This window comes from Macaca thibetana, unplaced genomic scaffold (genome assembly GCF_024542745.1).
Source record: "Macaca thibetana thibetana isolate TM-01 unplaced genomic scaffold, ASM2454274v1 unplaced_scaffolds222, whole genome shotgun sequence".
Classification (NCBI taxonomy): domain Eukaryota; kingdom Metazoa; phylum Chordata; class Mammalia; order Primates; family Cercopithecidae; genus Macaca; species Macaca thibetana.
The window spans coordinates 1-21,057 of NW_026089011.1; the positions used below are offsets into that span (position 1 = coordinate 1).

General features: G+C 42.3%; 2 protein-coding genes across 2 annotated transcripts; both read left to right on the forward strand.

The window, feature by feature from the left end:
* Positions 1-1,131: 1,131 nt before the first annotated feature.
* Positions 1,132-3,086, forward strand: LOC126947395 (olfactory receptor 2T1). The gene has a single exon (XM_050778057.1). It carries the CDS (start codon positions 1,212-1,214, stop codon positions 2,166-2,168), a length of 957 nt encoding a protein of 318 aa, XP_050634014.1. The 5' UTR covers positions 1,132-1,211; the 3' UTR covers positions 2,169-3,086.
* Positions 3,087-10,309: 7,223 nt separating this feature from the next.
* Positions 10,310-19,397, forward strand: LOC126947394 (olfactory receptor 2T27-like). The gene is given in 2 exon segments (XM_050778055.1): positions 10,310-18,555; positions 18,558-19,397. Coding segments are annotated over 2 exon segments (939 nt in total). The 5' UTR covers positions 10,310-17,924; the 3' UTR covers positions 18,866-19,397.
* Positions 19,398-21,057: the final 1,660 nt, after the last annotated feature.

Here is a 21,057-nt window from a genome sequence, read left to right on the forward strand (position 1 = left end):
TAGTTCTATCGTGAATATCAGGGAGTCAATAGAAACAAAGCACTTATTAGCCTGACACTTGGCAAAAGTAAACTCCACGATGCCATCATCATTATTCTCAATAGTAACTTTGTTTTATGGGCAATGGACTCAAACGCTAATATTTTTAGAATATTTAGAGGAGCATTAGACTAGTTTGATCAGTTTTACTCCCAAATATGTTGGTAAAATGTCTGTCTTGGAACACGTTTAGCCTTAAAACATGTGAAAAATTATCCTTTACTTTCATGAAGTTTGTTGTGGACATTTGTTTCTTTATTGTAACCTGAAATTACATAACACACACTCAGTTTTTCTCAATTATCAAGAACTATGAAAAATAATAATTTCTAAAAATAACCAGTGAGTTATAGCTCAAGGTTTATGTCCCTGTGGTATTTCCGCTGAATATTAATTGCCAATACTAGTTTCTAATGGTCATGCTAATCACAATCCTAATGTTAATTCCTCATCATCTTAAAACTGAAAATAAATAAAATTCAGTAACACTGAATGCCTCTTGTATTGAGAATAATTCTTATGTATAAATTTGCAAGAGTAGTTTCCACTGAGTTTCTGTTGCCCTTTTTATTTCATCCCTTATAATTTGTCTGGGACATGGATAGACTAACACCAAGTATACTCTCCTGACGTAGACAGTGACTTGTGATCCAAACGGCAGATAACCCATACTTGTAGCTAAATGGAAGACATGAGCTACTCACAGCCAGCAAAAATGTTTTTAAAATGGTGCTGATGCCGACCACACAAAGACGCATTAAATAATAATACAAATTTAAATGCATCTAAGGTAACATAAACATACATACACACACACACACACACACACACCAGACCATGGTATGTTTAACTGCTGTGTAGCATGGTATGCACCCTTAGGCATTGTAATGTATATCATTGTAATACAGTATCATCTGCTGACATCATCTTCTCCAATGTATTTAAGCAATTATTGATTAATAATGACCAATTTTATTTAAAAACCTTCTGGAATTGATTAAATGCTAGGTATCAGTCCCAGTGTGCCAAGAATACTATTTTTAAATGTTTTCTTCCCAGTTTTAAAAGTTTGCTACCTAATAATTAATTCGAGTGTTGTTATTTTACTGCCCTGGGAATGCTGTCATCTTATTCACAATATATTACCTTATATCAGCACAATTGTAGGATCAATGGAAGAGCACAACACATCCTCTACGGACTTCACTTTCATGGGGCTGTTTGACAGAAAGGAAACCTCAGGTCTTCTTTTTGCCATCATCGCTATCATCTTCGTCACCGCACTGATGGCCAATGGGGTTATGATCTTCCTGATCCAAACAGATTTGCGCCTTCACACACCCATGTACTTCCTCCTCAGCCACCTTTCCTTAATTGACATGATGTACATTTCCACCATTGTGCCTAAGATGCTGGTTGATTACCTGCTGGATCAAAGGACCATTTCCTTTGTGGGGTGCACAGCTCAACACTTCCTCTACCTTACCCTTGTGGGAGCTGAATTCTTCCTGTTGGGCCTCATGGCCTATGACCGCTATGTGGCCATCTGCAACCCTCTGAGATACCCTGTCCTCATGAGCCGCCGGGTCTGTTGGATGATTATAGCAGGTTCCTGGTTTGGGGGCTCTTTGGATGGTTTCCTCCTAACCCCCATCACCATGAGCTTTCCCTTCTGCAATTCCCGGGAGATCAACCACTTCTTCTGTGAGGCTCCGGCAGTCCTGAAGTTGGCATGTGCAGACACAGCCCTCTACGAGACAGTGATGTACGTGTGCTGTGTTTTGATGCTGCTGATTCCTTTCTCTGTAGTCCTTGCTTCCTATGCGCGAATCCTGAGCACAGTTCACCGCATGAGCTCAGTGGAGGGCAGGAAGAAGGCCTTTGCCACTTGTTCATCCCACGTGACTGTGGTGTCCTTGTTCTATGGGGCTGCCATGTACACCTACATGCTGCCACACTCCTACCACACGCCAGCCCAGGACAAAGTCCTCTCTGTGTTTTACACCATTCTCACACCCATGCTGAACCCCCTCATCTACAGCCTTAGAAACAAGGATGTGACTGGAGCCCTGAAGAGGGCCTTGGGGAGGTTCAAGGCTCCTCAAAGGGTGTCAAGAGGTGTCTTTTGATAGTCGATTCCTTCCCATGCATATGGTAAAGGGGAGACTCTGTGGTCACTGTGGCTGTGCTTTCACCGGAAGATGAAGCAAAAGGGGAGGGAGTGATATGATTTACAACATTGGTTTTTTTGTCTAGGGTTTCTGGTTCATAACTCCCTAGTTATGTTCCAATGTTGTGGTTCTTGAGGCCTCAGAAAACGGAATCTCTCTCTGTGATCTTTGCCTTCCCTCTTTTCACCTGCTTCTTTTTCTCCCCAAAGAAAGCCTTAGAGACTAAAAATATAATCCAATCTTTGCCCACTTTTGGTCACAAAGAAATTATCTGACTACCTTGTCTGATTGCAGGTCACAAGACCTCTGTTTCAAAAGGGCTCTCTCTCGTACCCTGGAGGAGGGAACGCTACACAGAGGGGCCAAGAAGAATCTGATCAGACAGGCCTTGATGGGTGTCCCCACTCACTCTATCAACAGTAGGTCATACTCTGTGTCCAGTCATATTTCTGTGCAATTGTCCATGCTTCGATCATGACCATTCAATAAGGTCTCCACATAAAGGCCAAAAGGAGAGGACAGAAAACTGCTGGACAGCTAAACTCATGCAGCTGAACAGGAGGGTGATAAGAACCCACCCACCTGCCTGGAGGGGCCATGCCCCAGCTCCACAGAGACAGAAGCTCTTCTGCTCTCCTAGACCTCACCCTGGTGTCTTTTCATCTGGTTGTTTCTATGTATCCTGTGTAATATCATTTATAATAAATGGTAAACATAGATGTTTCCTTGAGTTCTGTGAGCCTCTATAGCAAACTAACTGAACCCAAGGAAGGGCCGTGGGATCCTCAATTGACAATCACTTGGTCAAAAAAGCACAGGACAACTTGGGGCTTGTGATTGGCACTGGAAATGGAAAGCAGTATTAACAGACTGAGCCCTCACCCTGTGGGATCTGATACTATCTCCAGATAGATCGTGGCAGATGGTCGTGGGAGTTTAGCTTGGGCTAGAGCATTTGACTGTGGATAGTGGCAGAATGGAATTGATTTGGAGGACCCCCAAATGGTGTCCCTTACCTTAACTCGAGCGTTTTTTTCTACTGACTTCACGTCTTTAGCTTAACTCTCTCAACCAATTGCCAATCAGAAAAATCTTTGCATCCACCTGTGACTCATAAGCCTTCCACTTCATGTCCTGCTTTTTCAGGCTGAAACAATGTGTATTTTACATGTTTCGATTTATGTCTCTGCATGTAAGTTCTTTCCCTAAGTTTTAGGGAGACAGAGGTTACCTTGGGCACACTTTCTCAGGATCTTCTGAGGCTTTACCCCAGGCCATCATCACTCACATTGGCTCAGAATAAACCTCTTTAAATATTTTACAGTGTTCAGCTTTTTCATCAGATGCAAACTTGACCTACTAAATACACTGAAGAAAATTGAGAAAATGGAAGAGGTAGAAAGGTAACTTTCTGATTTTTTCTGCCCTTCTCCCTTGAGAGCTGTCCACAAAAGAATTCTCAGACCTCTTCTGAAAGAAGGTAACAAACCCCTTATTCCAGAGGGGCCCTGACCAATGCCCAGAGGGGAAAAAAATGTCACATGGGGAGGCCACTAGAATCTGAACACACAAACCTTGCTAAGTTGTCCTCCTCAGTTTATTTCCATTACATCATATTTTTAAACGATCTAATCATACTTTTAAGGTTTGCATGCCTCATGAAACTTCTATTAAGTAAATTTCCTATACTTTTCTGTTACTAATCTGTCTTTTGTTGGAAGTTACCAGCCATGAACCTTTTGATGAGCAAGGAAAAGAAAGTCTTACTTTCCTCCCCTGCCCCCCCCCCATCCCATACCACTAATTGTAAACTTTGCGAGTTTTGATACTGTCTATCATCTTACCGTGTGACCCATCTTATTCACAGGGAAGTCACAACAAACCACATGTGGTCTATGCAGTCCATTTCTAGGGGGTTTTGCTTAAAGTTTCTATACTCCTAGATTCTTAGGCTTAGCATCATTACAGAGGGATAAAATGTGTGTCTGAACTGTATCAGTTCATTATATCAGGGATAGAAAGTGTCTGTGAACTGTATCAGTACATTATATCAGGGAGATAAGGTGTGCCTGAACCGTATCCATACATTATATCAGGGATAGAATGTGTGTGTGAAGTATATCAGTTCATTATATCAGGGATGTAAGGTGTGTCTGAACTGTATCCCTACATTATGTCAGGGATCAGCCATTTATTGAACTATTAAGACCCTTGGGATATATTTGTTTGCAAAATAGGTGCCTGTCCTCATGAAGGTGCCCATGTAGCCCAGAGGCAGTGAATAATAATAAACAGAATAAGTAAGTTAACTCTGTAGTCTGTGAATGTCAAATGGTAGAGAAAGAGAAAAGTAGAGTAGATTGAGGGAGAGAAAGAATTGCTGAAACTGTGGTCATATTGGTTGCTTTTTACAATGTCATCGATAGTCTAGACCTCTTTGGAAGGATAACATTGGAGCAGTCTTGAGGAGATAAAGAATTTAGCCCTGGGATAGTGTTGGGGTGGGAGGGATCCCACGTGGAGAAAAAAAACCCAAAAAACCTGGTAGGACAGCCCCGAAGTGAGAGTGTTACACAGCTTATTCGAAGAGTGACAAGAAGCAATGATGACTGGAGCAGTGAGGGAAACAGTGGTACGAGCAGACATCTAAGTCTGGTGATGGGGAGAGGAGCATGGAAAGGGCCCCTTATACCTTACTGTAAGAATTTTAGATTTTACTCCCAATAAACGGTGAGCTACAATGGGGTTTTAATCACCAAAGTGGCATGATCTGATGTTTCTTCAACTGCTGCTTTAGAAATAAGCCTTAGAGGATTTAGGTGAAGCAGGAACATACCGTAGAAATGGTTGGAACCTAGGTGTATTCTGAAGGTAGAGACAACAGGATTCCTTTACTAGTTGGATATTGGTTTCAAGGGAAAGAGAAGCACCAGGGGCAACTCTAAGGGCTTAGATTGAGCGACTGAAATTGGGGACCTCCTACCAGGGGGACTAAGGAAAGACACAACTGCAGGAAGTTTAGGGTGGGAAGGAAGAGGCACAGATCAGTTCAGTTTGGTGAATGCCAAGTTTGTTTTGAACTGAAGTCATTAATATATAGATATTATATAGATAAATGGTTATAGCTAAGAACCCCAATGAGCTTAACAGAGAAAAGGTACAGAAAAAAGAAAAAAAAAAAAAAGAAGAAGAGGACCAGTAACTGAGCTAGGATCCCTCCAGTACTAAGTGAACCTGGGGAAATGACACAAGGAGAAAAGAAATTAAAAGGAAAAACAAAACAGTGGGTTAGGAAACTCAATCACAGTTTGGTGGACTTGAAGACAGATGAAAATGCAACAAAACAAAACACACATCTTCAGTTGAGGGAACAGACAGTTATATCAAAACAAGGAAAAAACCAGACAAACAAAACTGTGTTGATGGCCCTAGTACAACAAGGCCTGAAAGGTCTGATTTATCCACATAAAGATCATTGAAATGACAGGTAAATATCCTGAATAGAGAGGACAGTGGAGGAACTGGGGAGACCAAGAACAGGCAAAGTTTTTGGAGAATGTGACTCTAAAGGGACAGAGATGTCACTGCAGATCTGGGAAAAAATACATTCATCAAGTTGTATTGGGAAAACTGTTTGTTCATATGGAAAATGGACCATTTGCCTAAGGTCACATACTGTACCACAAAATGTTTTAGGTGAGTTAAAAACTAAAAGGTGAAGAAAGGAAAAATAAACTATGAGTTTTACAAGATAAGATAGGATAATATTTTCTTGACTTTAAGTTATGAACACATTGCTTAAGATACAAAAATAACTAATATAAAGTAAAATATTGGTAATTCAATTTACAAATAAACAATTTAAACACTTGGATAGGTCACAAACTAGCAGATGTGTAACAAAACTGAAAACAAAATATCCAGCACATGTATAAAAAAATTCTTATGTGTCTATAACAAAAAACCAAAATTTGATAGCAAATGGGAAAAATCCTTGAATAAATACAAATGTATGTCTCAACTTATTGAAGATACCATTCAACAGAATTTCAAAATTATTTCTGAATTTCACAATTATTTTTGAAATTCAAAAGAATTAAAATCATGAACTCAGAAAATTGTGCAACAGTGTTGACAGCTCCATTATTTACAATAGCCAAAAGGTTGTGTCCATCAACAGACAAGTACATAAGCAAAATGTGATACATACACACAATGTGATCCTATTCCACCTTCAAAAGGAATGAAACTCTGATATTTTCTGCCACATGAACGAACCTTGAAAACGTTATGTGAAGTGAAATAAGCATAAAGGCAAACATTGTATGATTCCATTCATATGAGATACCCTGCTGGAGGCCGAAAGAGTGAGGGCCATCATCGACTCAGGATACCACGGGACGCTAAGTCAGTCACAAAACTGCTTCTCATAAATGCAGAATGTTGGCAAACGGACAAACCGCGTTTGCTGTGCAGAGGTTATGCTGAGGGCAGCCACGCCCCAAGCACGAGTGTTTGTCATTAGGTACGTCTGAAAGTCTGATGGCAATAATGTGAACCTGTGATCAATCACGTGGCTGACCAATCGTGATATCCTCCTCCCTGCTCTTTCTACTCAATAAATACGGAGGGTTGTAGACGCTCGGGTGGCTGCCCTTGCTCACTCGAAGCTGGGATCTCTCTTCTTCCCTCAAGCTAGCCTTTCCTTCAGACAGTTTTCTTTTGTCTTTTGTTACCATTTCCTACGTTCATTGCTCCTTTCAGTCCTGTAATGACAGTCTCAAGCGGTAACAGTAACTGCTGTAGTGACGGTCTCAAGTAGTAATAGTACGAGTCTGTCACAAGTGGTGCCTGAGCAAGGGACATCCAGGGACAAGCAGAGGCCTGGGGGACAAATAGAGATAAGTAGGGATAAAGACAGAGTACGGGTAGGGAAAGACAGGAACTAGCAGGGACCATGGGGGACAGATAAGGATAACGACTTGCAGGGACAGACAGGGTCCTATAGGGACTTGAATGAGGAAGGTCGGCTGGAACTTTTTTGTTCCTAAAACCAGCCAGATGAACGAGAAACCCCATTACAAGTCTGCCAGCAGCAACATAAGGCCAGTGCTCTAAAAATGTACTGGTCAGTGCCCCAGAGGTATGAAGAACGGGAAGTTCTTAAATTAGGGTAACATGGGGAAGAATTTGGTTATTTTTTTCCTTTTGTTTGGAGTTTGGTGCATGCCATCTTATTTCAGGGCCTGAGAATTTATTCCCCACTCACAGCACCTATCAAAAGTGGTAGACAAGAGAGGGAGAATGAAAATTGGCTTGTGCCATCTTCTGTGGCTACAGAAAGGCTCACTTTGACTATGGCTCATGAGAAGACGAATGTGGGTTGTGAACGTGCAGTGGCACCTGTGAGGTGTGCAGGAAGTTTAGGAGGTTTTCTTAGACCTTGTCAAGATGTGGGAACTCAGCCTCATTGCTTTATAATGTTGACTCGGGCAACGGCTAATTCTGGTAGTTGACGGATCTGAAAGGAGCCCAGGGTTGAGCCCAGGAGTGGGAAAATGTAAGTGTAGAAAAACAGGACGTTTCAGAAGAGAATGGCATCAGACCTCTGGGCGGAAGGGATCTCAACAGTTCTCGCTACAGAAAAAGCACCAGGATGTTGCCCTTGTTGCCATTAGGGAAATCATTGGGCTAGTCAGTCCCACTGAAGATTTCATCAAAATGGCACCTCCTGTTGGGAAACAAGCAGGCCTGGACCTGGGCAGCTCGAACAAGGGGGCGTCCCCAGGCCAGGCCACAACTCCGTTTCAGGGGGGTGGTTCCTGAGGTGCCTTGACTCCCCCTCAAACACCTGGAAGCACAGGATTAGATCCGCCAAAGAATGAGTTAAGTTAGAGAACAAAGTTGACACTGGCATTTGGGGACCTTTGCTAACAGGATAGATGGGATTTTAGGCAAAAGTCATGTGAACTTTCAGGGCATTCCTGAAGTCCCAGGAGTTCTTGCTCTGGGTTATGGAGAATTTCGGGTAGTGGTAACGTCACAAGATCTCTGGGTTTTGAACCAGGAGAATATCACACAACTGTTGCTTATTCCCTGTAAATCGTGCCCTTCTCTGCGTGAGAAGCGAGGTGGTCAGGGATTTGGAAGCACACACAGGAGAAAGATTTGTCTATCACAGCCCAGAGCGTCTGATAGACCCGCCTGTGTAAGTGCGAATTGAAGGTTCAGGACGGCTTTTTTGCTGTACTGTTGCATGAGAAGGATAAGCCTCAATTTGCTTCTGTTCATCGGAAAAAGCTTGTCTTTAGTTATCAACAAAGTTTTACCCCCCAGCAATTCTGCAAAGAGGCAGAAGCTGAGCTGCAGCTCGTGGAGCGGATGCTTCATCCAGGGCGTTGCCTCCCAGCTGCAGCCACAGAAACCTTTGCTTCTGTAGATCTGCTACTAACGTGGGGACGAGCGTGGTGTGCCTGTGTCTTTACAGGAGATGAACAAACCGTGTGGGTGTTCTCGGGCCCGAGGACCGACTGGAGTCACGCTGACATCAACCCCCATGATACAGGGACAGATCTTATTCAATTGAAAAAACAAAAAGGAAAGGTTGGAGGCCAAAAAAGAAGGGTCGTGATCAAGTCAGTAACTCGGTATACCCCGGAGGCTGAGGAAAGCAGCAAAGCTGCTTCTCATAAAGGCAGAATGTTGGCACACTGTCAAACTGCGATTGCCACGCAAAGGTTATGCTGAGGGCAGTCACGCCCCAGGCCACAAGTGTTTATTAGTACGTCTGAAAGTCTGATGGCAATGTGAACCTGTGATCAATCACACAGCTCACCAGTGGTAACGGCCTCCTCCCTGCTATTGCTACTCAATAGAGGCCTGAGAGGCTGGGGCGGCTGCCCTTGCTCACTCAAAGCTGGGATCTCTTCCCCCAAGCTAGCCTTTCCTTGAAAGTTTTTTTTTTTTTTCTTTTACCATTTCTACGTTCATTTCTTCAGTCCTGTAATGATGGTCTCAAGCGGTAACAGTAACTGCTGCAGTGATGGTCTCAAGTAGTAATAGTACAAGTCTGTCACAAGTGGTGCCTGAGCAGGGACATCCAGGGACAAGCAGAGGCCTGGAGGGACAAATAGAGATAAGTAGGATAGAGACAAATAGAGTATGCATAGGGAAAGGCAGGAACTGGCCAGGGACCATGGGGGACAGATAGGGATAAGACCAGCAGAGACTAGTAGAAACTTGCAACGACAGACCAGGGTCCTATAGGGACTTGAACGAGGAAGGTCTAGAACAGAAAACTAAAACCAACCAGACGAACGAGAAACCCCATTACAAGTCTGCCAGCAGCAACATAGGCCAGTGCTCTAAAAAAGTACTGGTCAGTGCCCCTGAGGTATGAAGAATGTGGGAGGTTTTTGAATCAGGATAACATGGGGGAATTTTTTTCCCCTTTTGTTTGGAATTTGGTGCATACCATATCTTTATTTCAGGGCCTGAGAACTTTTTGCCCCAGTCACAGCACCTATCAAAAGTGGTAGACGAGAGAGGGAGAATGAAAATTGGCTTATGCCATCTTCTGTGGCTACAGAAAGGCTCACTTTGACTATGGCTCATGACAATACGAATGTGGGTTGTGAACGTGCAGTGGCACCTGTGAGGTGTGCAGGAAGTTTAGGAGGTTTTCTTAGAACTTGCCAAGATGTGGGAACTCAGCCTCGTTGCTTTACAATGTTGACTCGGGCAACGGCTAATTCTGGTAGTTGACGGATCTGAAAGGAGACAAGGGTTGAGCCCTGGAGTGGGAAAATGTAAGTGTAGAAAAACAGGACGTTTCAGAAGAGAATGGCATCAGACCTCTGGGCCGAAGGGATCTCAACAGTTCTCGCTACAGAAAAAGCGCCAGGACGTTGCCCTTGTTGCCATTAGGGAAATCACTGGGCTAATCAGTCCCACTGAAGATTTCATCAAAACGGCACCTCCTGTTGGGAAACAAGCGGGCCTGGACCTGGGCACCTGGAAGAAGGGGGCGTCGCCAGGCCACGACTCCGTTTCCTGGGGGGGGGGTCCTCCGTGCCTTGACCCCCCTCAAACACCTGGAAGCACTGGATTAGATCCCCCAAAGAACGGGTTATGTTTAGAGGAAACAAACTGGATTGACACCGGCATTTGGAGACCTTTGCCACCAGGAAGATGGGATTAATTTTAGGCAAAAGTCATCTGAACTTGCGGGGGCATTCCTGAAGTCCCAGGAGCTCTTGCTCCGGGTTATGGAAAATTTCAGGTAGTGGTAGGCCAGGGATTTAAAAGCACGACTTAGGAGAAAGATTTTATCACAACCCATAGCGTCTAATAGACCCGCCTGTGTAAGCGCGAATTGAAGGTTCAGGATGGCTTTTTTGCTGTACTGTTGAGTGAGAAGAATTAAGTCTCAATTTGTTTTCTCTGCCTTCTGTTCATCAGAAAAAGCTGCTTTCATTATCAGTAGAAAGTTTTTACCCCCGCAGCAATTCTGCAGAGGCAGAAGCTGAGCTGCAGCTCGTGGAGCGGATGCTTCATCCAGGGCGTTGCCTCCCGGCTGTGGCCACAGAAACCTTTGCTTCTGTAGATTTGCTACCAGCGTGGGGACAAGGGCTGCCTGTGTCTTTACAGGAGATGAACAAACCGTGTGGGTGTCCTGGGCCCGAGGACTGACCGGAGTCACGCTGACATCAACCCCCATAATACAGGGACAGATCTTACCCAATTCAATAAACGGGAAAGGAAAGGTTGGAGGCCGAAAGAGGGTTGTGATCAACTCAGTTATACCCTTGGAGGCTGAGTAAGCAGCAAAACTGCTTCTCACAAGTGCAGAATGTTGGCAAACGGACAAACTGCGTTTGCTGCGCAGCGGTTATGCTGAGGGCAGTCACGCCCCAGGCACCAGTGTTTGTTATTAGGTACGTCTGAAAGTCTGATGGCAATAATGTGAACCTGCAATCACAGCTGACCAGTCGTGACGGCCTCCTCCCTGCTCTTAACAAATGCAGAGGCCTGAGAAGCTCGGGCGGCTGCCCTTGCTCACTCGAAGCTGGGAGCTCTCTTCTTCCCCAAGCTGGCCTTGCCTTAGAAGTTCTATTTTTTTTCACCATTTCTATGTTCATCCCCTGTTCAGTCCTGTTGTAATGACGGTCTGGAGCAGTAACAGTAACCGCTGTGGTGATGGTCTCAAGTAGTAGAGTTGGACAAGTTTGCTACAGTACCTAGAACAGGAAAATCCATAGAAACAAAATAGAATTAGATGTTACCCAGAGACTAAGAAAAGGAGAAAGTTAATGTTAATGGGTACAGAGGATTTGTTTGGGATGAGAAAGTTCTGGAGATGGATGGTGGTGATGGTTGTCAACTAAAGGAAAAAAACTGAGGCGAAATCATAAGTAGGGTTTATTTGGGCCAAGACTGAGAAATACAGTCTGAGATTCTAGTAGCCCTAAATAAACGCTCCAACTAACAGCAGTTATGGGGCGTTTAAGGGAGGAAAGGAAGTTCTAAAGCCGACATGAGCTATTGATCAGCTATACCTTGTGTTTATATCTCATTCCCGGAACATGAAGATAATTGGTAAAGGTCACATTGTACAACTTGTAACATTTTAGGTAATTTATCAGCTAGTCTGGAAACCACGGTGGGTAAAAGTATAAAATTCCTTTAAACAACCCCCCAGGCATGTGCATTTGAGCCGGGCTGGGTAGGGAAGTTATTCTCATGCTTGCGTCTCAGCCTAAAACATTTTGCAAAGCTCATTCTTCAACTGCTCAATCATTTTTCTTAGTTTCAAATATTTTCTAAAGTCAACTCTTGGTGGGAGGAAAACTAAGGCAGGTCATACAAAAGTAATTTAACAGTGGTTTTTTCTCAATCCTAAACAAAGTGGAAGACAATTTTATAAAGTACCAAATTTTAAAAATTTTCAACCATACTAGGATTGAACCATCTCTTGCTATAGAAAATATCTTGGAGTACATAGTATGTAGCCATTTGGGGGAAAGAATGGGAAGTGGTGTAGGTCAACCAGTTAAGATAGTGTTACGTATTTGTGGTACTCATCACCTTTTTTAAAGGTGTAATTTCTTTTTTCACTGAGTATTATACCCGTGCAATCATGATTTGTAGCCTTTTAAGCCCCAGATTGCATAAGCTTCAGTCTCAGAAAAGCTGAATTCCAACCCTCACTAATTCTTAAACACCAGTGAGGTAAATAATGAATTACATGAAAGCCAAGATCATGCAGGCACAGATTGCAGCACAGCAAGACTGCAGGGTCTGGGATTCCCCCTCCCCTCCCCCCCAGGAATTGGTGCGGGCCCTTGTGAGAATACTGGAATGAGAAAAGGTCTTGATATTTTGAAGTAACTCAGACCAGCTTCTCTTATTTTACTAACCTGTATATATTTTTAAATGCTTGCAATGCTGAAAGTTTTCTTATGTATTACAAGTTACAAGAAGACAGGATGACCTTACTTGAGAGAGATGGGGAATGGCCCAAAATGCAAGACTACTAATACTTAGAAACACTGGATTTCTATTTCAAGAGAAATGTCTAAAAGTTGGAAGTGTGGGGGGGAAAAAAAAAACTTTCAAAACGATGTCATGAACGAAGTAAAAACAATTTAATTGCAGGGCCTGCAACCTAACTTTATCTGGGTGTTTAATTTGTAAATTGAGGTTACATTTTTAAGGTGAAGGAGTTTTGTCACATTTGCATGAATGGTGTAAATTGCAGGCTTAGGGACAAGGACCCCAGAGACATACTGATGTCAATTATCTCCTGAGTGGGTGTACTAGCCATCGCCATGATGCAAGCTCTCCTGTGTAAGTCGCTGGATCTTTCTTAGCAGCCTGCATATAATGTAGCTGCTGTCAACTTTGCATTAGTTATCAGGCATTTACAGATTCAGGCTGGTCTGTTGCTAGATCTTCAAAGTATTCACCTATCACTGTATTCTAAAATCTTACAATAGTTAGGGACTGACCCTTATCTTTCTGCCAACAACAAGATGTAATTCCATGCCTAATCCACTGTACCTTGTTTGAATTCAGACACTCCCTGCCTGCACTCTTCTGTTTCAGCTCAGAAAACAAGTTTGAAATACAGAATATAGAATAATGGATGCCTCTTGGTTCTCCACACTTACTACATAAAAGGAAATGCTGAACAACTGTTTACTACCTTAGTTCTGTAAGGTTTTTCTCTAAATATTCAGATCATCGTGTTTGGGGAAGATAGTGTGTAAGGTAAGTTTGCAGTCTTGATGCTGATCAATCGCAGGATGCTTTAGATTCTGGACTTACTAGAAAGTTGGTTCAAATCAAATACTGGAGAATGCTGAAGCTGATAGGTCTGACTTTGAACTGGAGATACTTGTGGATAGTGGGCTACTCTTAAATAATTTGATCCTGTTTCTTCTGTTACGGACTCAGTTATCTTTTGTGTACATCAGAACGTAGCAGATTACTTGAATTCTAGACAGATTTGTAATGATTCCAACAAAGTGTTTATTGCAACATATATTCACCTATACAATTTTAACATGTTTATAAAGAGCTTATCTAATTTGTAGTATGCCACCTTCTTAGGTACCTCATAAGTATCTAAAAATGGTTTAGGAAGACCCTCCCTATCCTCCAAGAAACCGTTGCCCCATACTTAAAAATTCCCAGAGGCTGATAGAACAGAATGTGAGTGGCTTGCCAGACATCCAGAAGCTTATCAATGAAGATAGGATTACAAACCCGGCTTTCTGATTAAAAATTGTGTTTAATGTTCACAATGCTACATAGTAAATGCCAAGAATAAAGTTTCAAGGGTAGGAATAGACAGGGGAAGAACTCAGTTCAACTTTTCTAGAGACTGAAGGTGATGATGCTCTTGGTCCGCTTCAAGACAATCTCTCGGCCTTAAAACTTCTTGACCGTTCTAAAGATTCCCCAAATTAATCTTAATTTAGAAAATGTTTTTTCCACAACTAGAAGTGACACTTCATGTGAAGATACTTCTGGGGAGGAAACACAATGAATCTCATTATACAGAGAATTTAATGTCTTACAGTCTGGGTCACCATTGCCCTGTTCTGATCTCTCAAGATATTCTTTTTTATGCCTGTTGTCCTTATCTCCTGTCTAGCTTAGCCTTTCAGCACTCAAACATATTCTGAGTTAGATGGTCACCAAGAATTGTTGCCAATCTCTGATGCCGAGCAAGAGTCTGACAGAATGACAACATCAAAAATGAAAGTAGAAGAAAATTGGCTACCTGCTGTTGGATCTGCTATTTGAGAGAAACATATGCACAGCAGAGGGTGTGAGATCCCCAAAGTTAATTGTTGCTATTACTATCTTAAGGCTAACCTGTCGCTCACTTATTGAGTACCCACTTACGCCAGAATTTACGCACGTGACGAGGGTGTTCCCACATCCACAAGGAGAACTGTTGGAACTTAAGTCATTCCTGCTCATCACACTTGGACTCGTGCTTATTTGAACTACAGTTACATAAACTCACTGGCATGATCTTAAGGAACAAATTCATGATGATTGGATTGACCTCATAAACCAATAGTTGCATAATTTTTAATGTCTAGACCAAAGATTTTAAATGCATAAAAATATGCATTTTAAAAATTCAAGTAAAACTGTACAAATCACATACCTGGATGGAAAATATTTTTCAAAAATTCGGCATACAGAATGATAAATGTCTTTAAATATTTCAAAACATTTGGCCTAAACATCAAAGTTACAATTGTAAGTAACCTCGGGGACAAAATAGCTGCACTAAATAGGACATCAGAATATTACTAAATATTAAACAACGTTCTTGTTCTATCAGAAGACACTAATTTTAACAAATCACCTATATAGAAACGGTCATGGAAAATCAATAGACAAAAATATAGGTTCAATTTTATTAGTAATCAAAGAAATCCCTATTAACGTGAGTTGAGATACTAGTGCTAAACATGGGCAAGCACGATGCGGCCGTTAAGTGTGCTCTGTTACTGTTAAACATCTAACGATCTGGTTGATGGGCTTCTAAAGCATCGTACACTTCTCCATGAACTACGCCGGAGAATCAACCTCACAATATTGTATATTATAAGCAAACTTGGTTTACATTCATGTTTCTAAGTTGAGTGTCATTCAGTTACAGCAATAGTCTGTATAAAGACTATGTGGGAAAGGTGCTAAATATTAAGTATATATAAAGTTTACTAAAGCTTGAAACTATGCATAGACATAAAAAGTTATTACATGGCGGCACGGAGTAACCCACTTGATTCCTTTTTTCTTTCCCAAGTATTAAATGTTATACTGGGTAATTTTTAAAACACAGGGAATGAATCAACACTGACAAGAGTGGAAGATGGTTTTTAAAATCTGAGTGGTTACGGAGCCACTCACATCTCCCCTTTCCCTTTGTGAAGAAAGCTGGGGAGATCCTCGGGGTTTCATTAACAAGTTTCAGGGCCAGGAGTATTAATGGTCAGGGTTTTGGGACACAGCTGCCCTGATAAGCATATTTTTGGACCCATTTTTTCCTCTTGAGCTGTAATATTCCCAGTGGACCAATAGCAGTCACTGGCTGGTCTCCAGTAGGTTCCACCATTCTCTGAATTTACTGTGAAATAACGAGCATAGCCCTCCAAGGATCTTGTTCTTAGTAAATTGTGGACAACCAGGTCTAGGTGAGCATTTACCTCTCCATCATACGAATTGCTGCTATGTGTTTGCCTTTAATTTCCCCAATGGTTTAACACGGTTTAAAAAAATAATAAAACAGCTTGTGGAAAGCTCTGGCATAAAGCTTGGTAACATTTCAAGAATGAGAACTGAAAAATGCATAAGGATATAATGTGGGTTTCATCAGTAAAAATCTGGCTGAGAACTTAATTTTCATCATTTTCCATCTGTCCGTTGTGGCCTGGTTGTGGTGGAATGTACCGAGGGGCCCTGGGTGAGTTTCCTGTCTACCAGCCAGTGGGCTGCAGCTTCCATCATTTTTATTGTCCTTCGTTCACATACCAAATAAGTCAAAACTGCAGCGGTCTTAAAATCATTCTGAAAGTGCACCTGTGGTCACACATACTGCATACGTTCATGTGCCTTGATTCTAGGCTTCCTGAAGACAGATGATGTCTTACATTCTTTCAGGTCCTTTTGGAATATCAAACTTGGGCTTACCCAGTGTGCCTCTTGGGAAACGTTTGTGGGAGGAATGAATTGATGTCTTTGTCCTGTTGGAGAACAGCATAGAACAATTACACTGTCACTGTTTGAAGAGAACCATGTTCCTCTGGGGAAGTTTCCTTAAGCCTCGTTTTCAACTGTAGAATGGTCTAGTATCTTACAAAGTTGTTCAGAAATGTAAAATTTATGAATCGGTTATTACTATTGGCAGGTGAATGCTTATACAAGTAGACATTTTTCTAGTTTGGTGTCGCACCTAAATTTCTTGGCTCAATTCTAATTTGGGTTGTTTAATTCTGGAGGACTTGTTTGGATGAAGGTACTTGGAGCCGTCGTATTCTCAGAAAGGGATGATACCTCTAGACCAGTGCTGTCTAGTAGAAATCCTAGGGGAGCCACAGAGATAATTATAAATTTTCTAGTAACCACATCAAAAATGTAAAACAAGTGAAAATTTTAATCTAGATCCAAATGTATCTAAAACATTTACCACATAATCAATATAAAGTTTTAAGGAGCTGTGCTGCATATATTCTTAACAAGATTTGGAATTCTTAATGTAACTTGTACTGATGGCACATCTTGACTTGGAGCATCATGTCTCGGGCTCCACGGCTTCCTGAGACTCATGGCTCCACACTGGACAGTGCAGCTCCGTACGATGCAGAGAAGCTATCCACATACCGCATTTAGGGACACATGAGTTAAGATTAACCGATATGGATATACATGCATAATCTAACTTCGAGTTTGAGATCCCTTTTGGGATACACTATCTCTAACATTCATAAAATGTTATACTACCATTTAACTTAATTGTTAACAAGTCGTATGTTACCCAGTAGTTTTCTGCTGCAAGAAAAAGCAAACACGGGTTGACCCTAAACATTTTCTCCTGTGATTTCTTCCTATGAATTCTCGAATGACTTCTCATAACTCAGCTCTTTTTATTCAACGCAGGCTCGTTTTCAAATATGCTGCCTGATAGAAGTTGAGCACTCGCATTTGACAATGTACAAACGTGTCCAGAATGGTAGAAATTAGGTCAGCTCAATGCAGTTATTCAATAGGCAACACATATACTCTTGGTGATATTCAAACTGTGAGAACTTGAGTCTAGTATAAGGAGAGCAGTCTAGGACAGGGGCAATCCTCCTTTCCTCCCACCACCCTCTCCTATTCAATCAGGCTGGTTCCTCAAGTGCATCCCCCCGATGTAAGGTGGTACTTGAAAGACAGAAGTGAATGTGGTCATGAACAGAAAGATTGTTTCATCATGAACTCTAAATAGTAGTCACCAAATCAAGAAAATCATCCTGAACTATATGAGATGTAGCACAATCCTGCTCAGGCAGCTCTCAGGAAATTGTTATGAGCTTCAGGAAGATGACTTTACCTTGGTTTGTTCATGACTGCTTCATAATGTTTTAGGTAAATCAGACACCTTTCCCAACCTAACCGATATGTCTCTCTTGTGTACCCTACAGAGCTATGGAGCAGTGGGGCAATTATTCCGTGTATGCCGACTTCATCCTCTTGGGTTTGTTCAGCAACGCCCGTTTCCCCTGGCTTCTCTTTGCCCTCGTTCTCCTGGTGTTTGTGACCTCTGTAGCCAGCAACATGGCCATGATCATTCTCATCCACACAGACTCCCGCCTCCACACCCCCATGTACTTCCTGCTCAGCCACCTCTCCCTCATGGACATCCTGTACATTTCCACCATTGTGCCCAAAATGCTGGTGGACAAGGTGATGAGCCAGAGAGCCATTTCCTTTGCAGGATGCACTGCCCAACACTTCCTCTACCTGACCTTAGCAGGGGCTGAGTTCTTCCTCCTAGGACTCATGTCCTGTGATCGCTACATAGCTGTCTGCAACCCTCTCCGCTACCCTGTCCTCATGAGCCGCAGGGTCTGCTGGTTGGTTGTGGCGGCAGCCTGGCTGGGAGGGTCTGTGGATGGTTTCTTGCTCACCCCCGTCACCATGCAGTTCCCCTTCTGTGCCTCTCGGGAGATCAACCACTTCTTCTGCGAGGTCCCTGCCCTTCTGAAGCTCTCCTGCACGGACACGTCGGCCTACGAGACAGCCATGTATGTCTGCTGCATTATGATGCTCCTCATCCCTTTTCTGTCATCTCAGCCTCGTACACAAGAATTCTCATGACTGTTTATAGGACGAGTGAGGCAGAGGGGAGGCGAAAGGCTGTGGCCACCTGCTCCTCACACATGGTGGTTGTGGGCCTCTTCTATGGGGCTGCCATGTACACATACGTGCTGCCTCACTCTTACCACACCCCTGAGCAGGACAAAGCTGTGTCTGCCTTCTACACCATCCTCACTCCCATGCTCAACCCACTCATTTATAGCCTTAGGAACAAGGATGTCACAGGGGCCCTACAGAAGGTGGTGGGGAGGTGTGTGTCCTCAGGATAGGTAACCACTTTCTAAAGAAACTGCATATGCTGCTAGAGATTTGAAATGAAGGATACAAGACTGTTGTTGCCCTTGAACTTAAATATTCTCTGCCTGGAAACAAGTCGCCCCCATGCCAGCAACTGTGGGGCATATGAGGTTTGGAAAGCTGCCTGGGATTTTAAGGATTTCATTTTTGAAAGGAATGAAGGTTCTGAACAATGAACAGTCTGGGATGGTGTAGGCATAAAGTTGGGGTTTAGTAGTTACCCATCAGCTTTTAACAAGGTTGTGCATTCCAGTAGAAATCACGGAGTAGCCTGTTTCTGGCTCCGCTCAGTCACGACAAAAACGGTCGTCTTCAGCTGCTTCCCTGACTTCTCCCGACTTCTCCCCTTTAGACACTGTCCACTGACCATTATAAAGAATCAACTCATCAAACACCATATTTCAAACATAGCAGTCACCATCTTATCCTCAGAGGCTGTGTTCTAAGACTCCCGGGGGAAGCCCGAAACCGTAGTATAGAACCTGATGTCGGTCACAACACATTTGCTTGCTCATCTACCATAAATGTAATGTTTTTTTTCTTACCCTAAACACATCACACACCGTGGCTATAAGTTTTGCAGTTTAAGGTGTGACAGCAAAATTACCACAAATGTTTTTTCCTTCTACACAATTTCAAAGATTAGAAGATTGATTCTTACTTGTAGATCTCAGCAACCTCAGCATATAACTATTTCTTGACAGAGCCTCCAGTTAACTTATTGGAATGTGTCTGATAAGGGTTGGCTGTGTCCCCACCCAAATATCATCTTGAATTCTAGCTCCTATAATCCCCATATAGTGCGAGGGGCCTCGTGGGAGGTAATTGAATCCTGGGGTTGGGGGAGGGGTTTTCCCATGCTGTTCTCATGATGAATAAGTCTCGTAAGATCTGATGGTTTTACTAAGGGCTGTTCCCCTGCACATGCCTCTTGCCTGCTGCCATGTAAGACATGCCTTTGCTTCTCCTTCACCTTCCAGCATGGTTGTGAGGCCTCCACAGCCATGTAGAACTGAGCCCATTTAACCTTTTTCTTTATAAATTACCCAGTCTTGGGTATTTTATAGCAGTGTGAAAATAGATTGTCTGTTTTTCAGACATGAGCAGAGGGCCAATATCTTTAGAAATTTAGAAAGAACACTTAAAAATTCTTATAGTAACTAGCAGGGTTTTTCCAAATAGATTCACCCTAAATGTCAAGTGGCACTTTCAGAATGGAGTGCGAGTGAGCAGGCAGAATTATTTGCAAATAAAACAGAGAATCTAAACTCCAACCTTTGGGAGTCGCTCTCGGCTTGTAGCAACAAAGTCTATACCTACTGATATAAAAAGATTACTTCTTGAAAAGTTGAAGGGAAGAGAAACGAAAAATGAAAAAAACAAAGGAAGATTGAGATGCTGCAAAATACCTTTTATAGAAATAATGTAGACTCTATTTTCACAAGATAACTAAATTCAACACTAGACAAAACATTGACATGTGAGTTAGAAACTAATACCAATCAATACCTTGTTCACAGGTCTTATTTTTCCTTAGGTTGGGCTTGTATTAACTTTCCTAATTGATACAGCAGCACTTCTCAAACACTTTCATGACAACTGTAAAAAAGTTCTATGGCACATTGAGGAAAACTGGCTGACAGCAAAATCAACTCCCCTGTGGCTATAGCCAAATTGGGCACTGAGACCAATCCAGGGTTTGCAGAGGATCAATATTGATCATAACCCATTTGTGGCTCTGTAGAAAGACACATCACACCAGAGGGAAGAGTCTATCCAATCCAATCCAATAGCTACTTGGAGAACTTTATGGATGACATACAAATTTTTAGGAAGAATTATTGAATCACATTCTAAAGGCTGAAGAGGTATAGGGTTTTCTGTTTTTCTGTAACATTAGGAGGACATAAGGAATAAAGTATGTGTCTAATGGATTTGTGATGACTAGAAATGATCATGTGCCCATTAGCTGACTTAAATCATGAGAAGTATTCCATGTTATTACTCTTACGGAAGTTGTTCTGCTCCCCAAACAAGACCACTTTTCCCCATTAGAGAAACAAATGTTAGGAAGTTCAATTTTCCTAATCTTTAAATATCTTGATATACTCTTGTGAAAAATTTTAGAAAACGTATAACTTGTTTTACCCTCACTTTTCTCTAC

Coding starts and splice junctions, on each gene's coding strand:
- LOC126947395 (XM_050778057.1), top strand. CDS start 1,212: ATGGAAGAGCACAACACATCCTCTACGGACTTCACTTTCATGGGGCTG.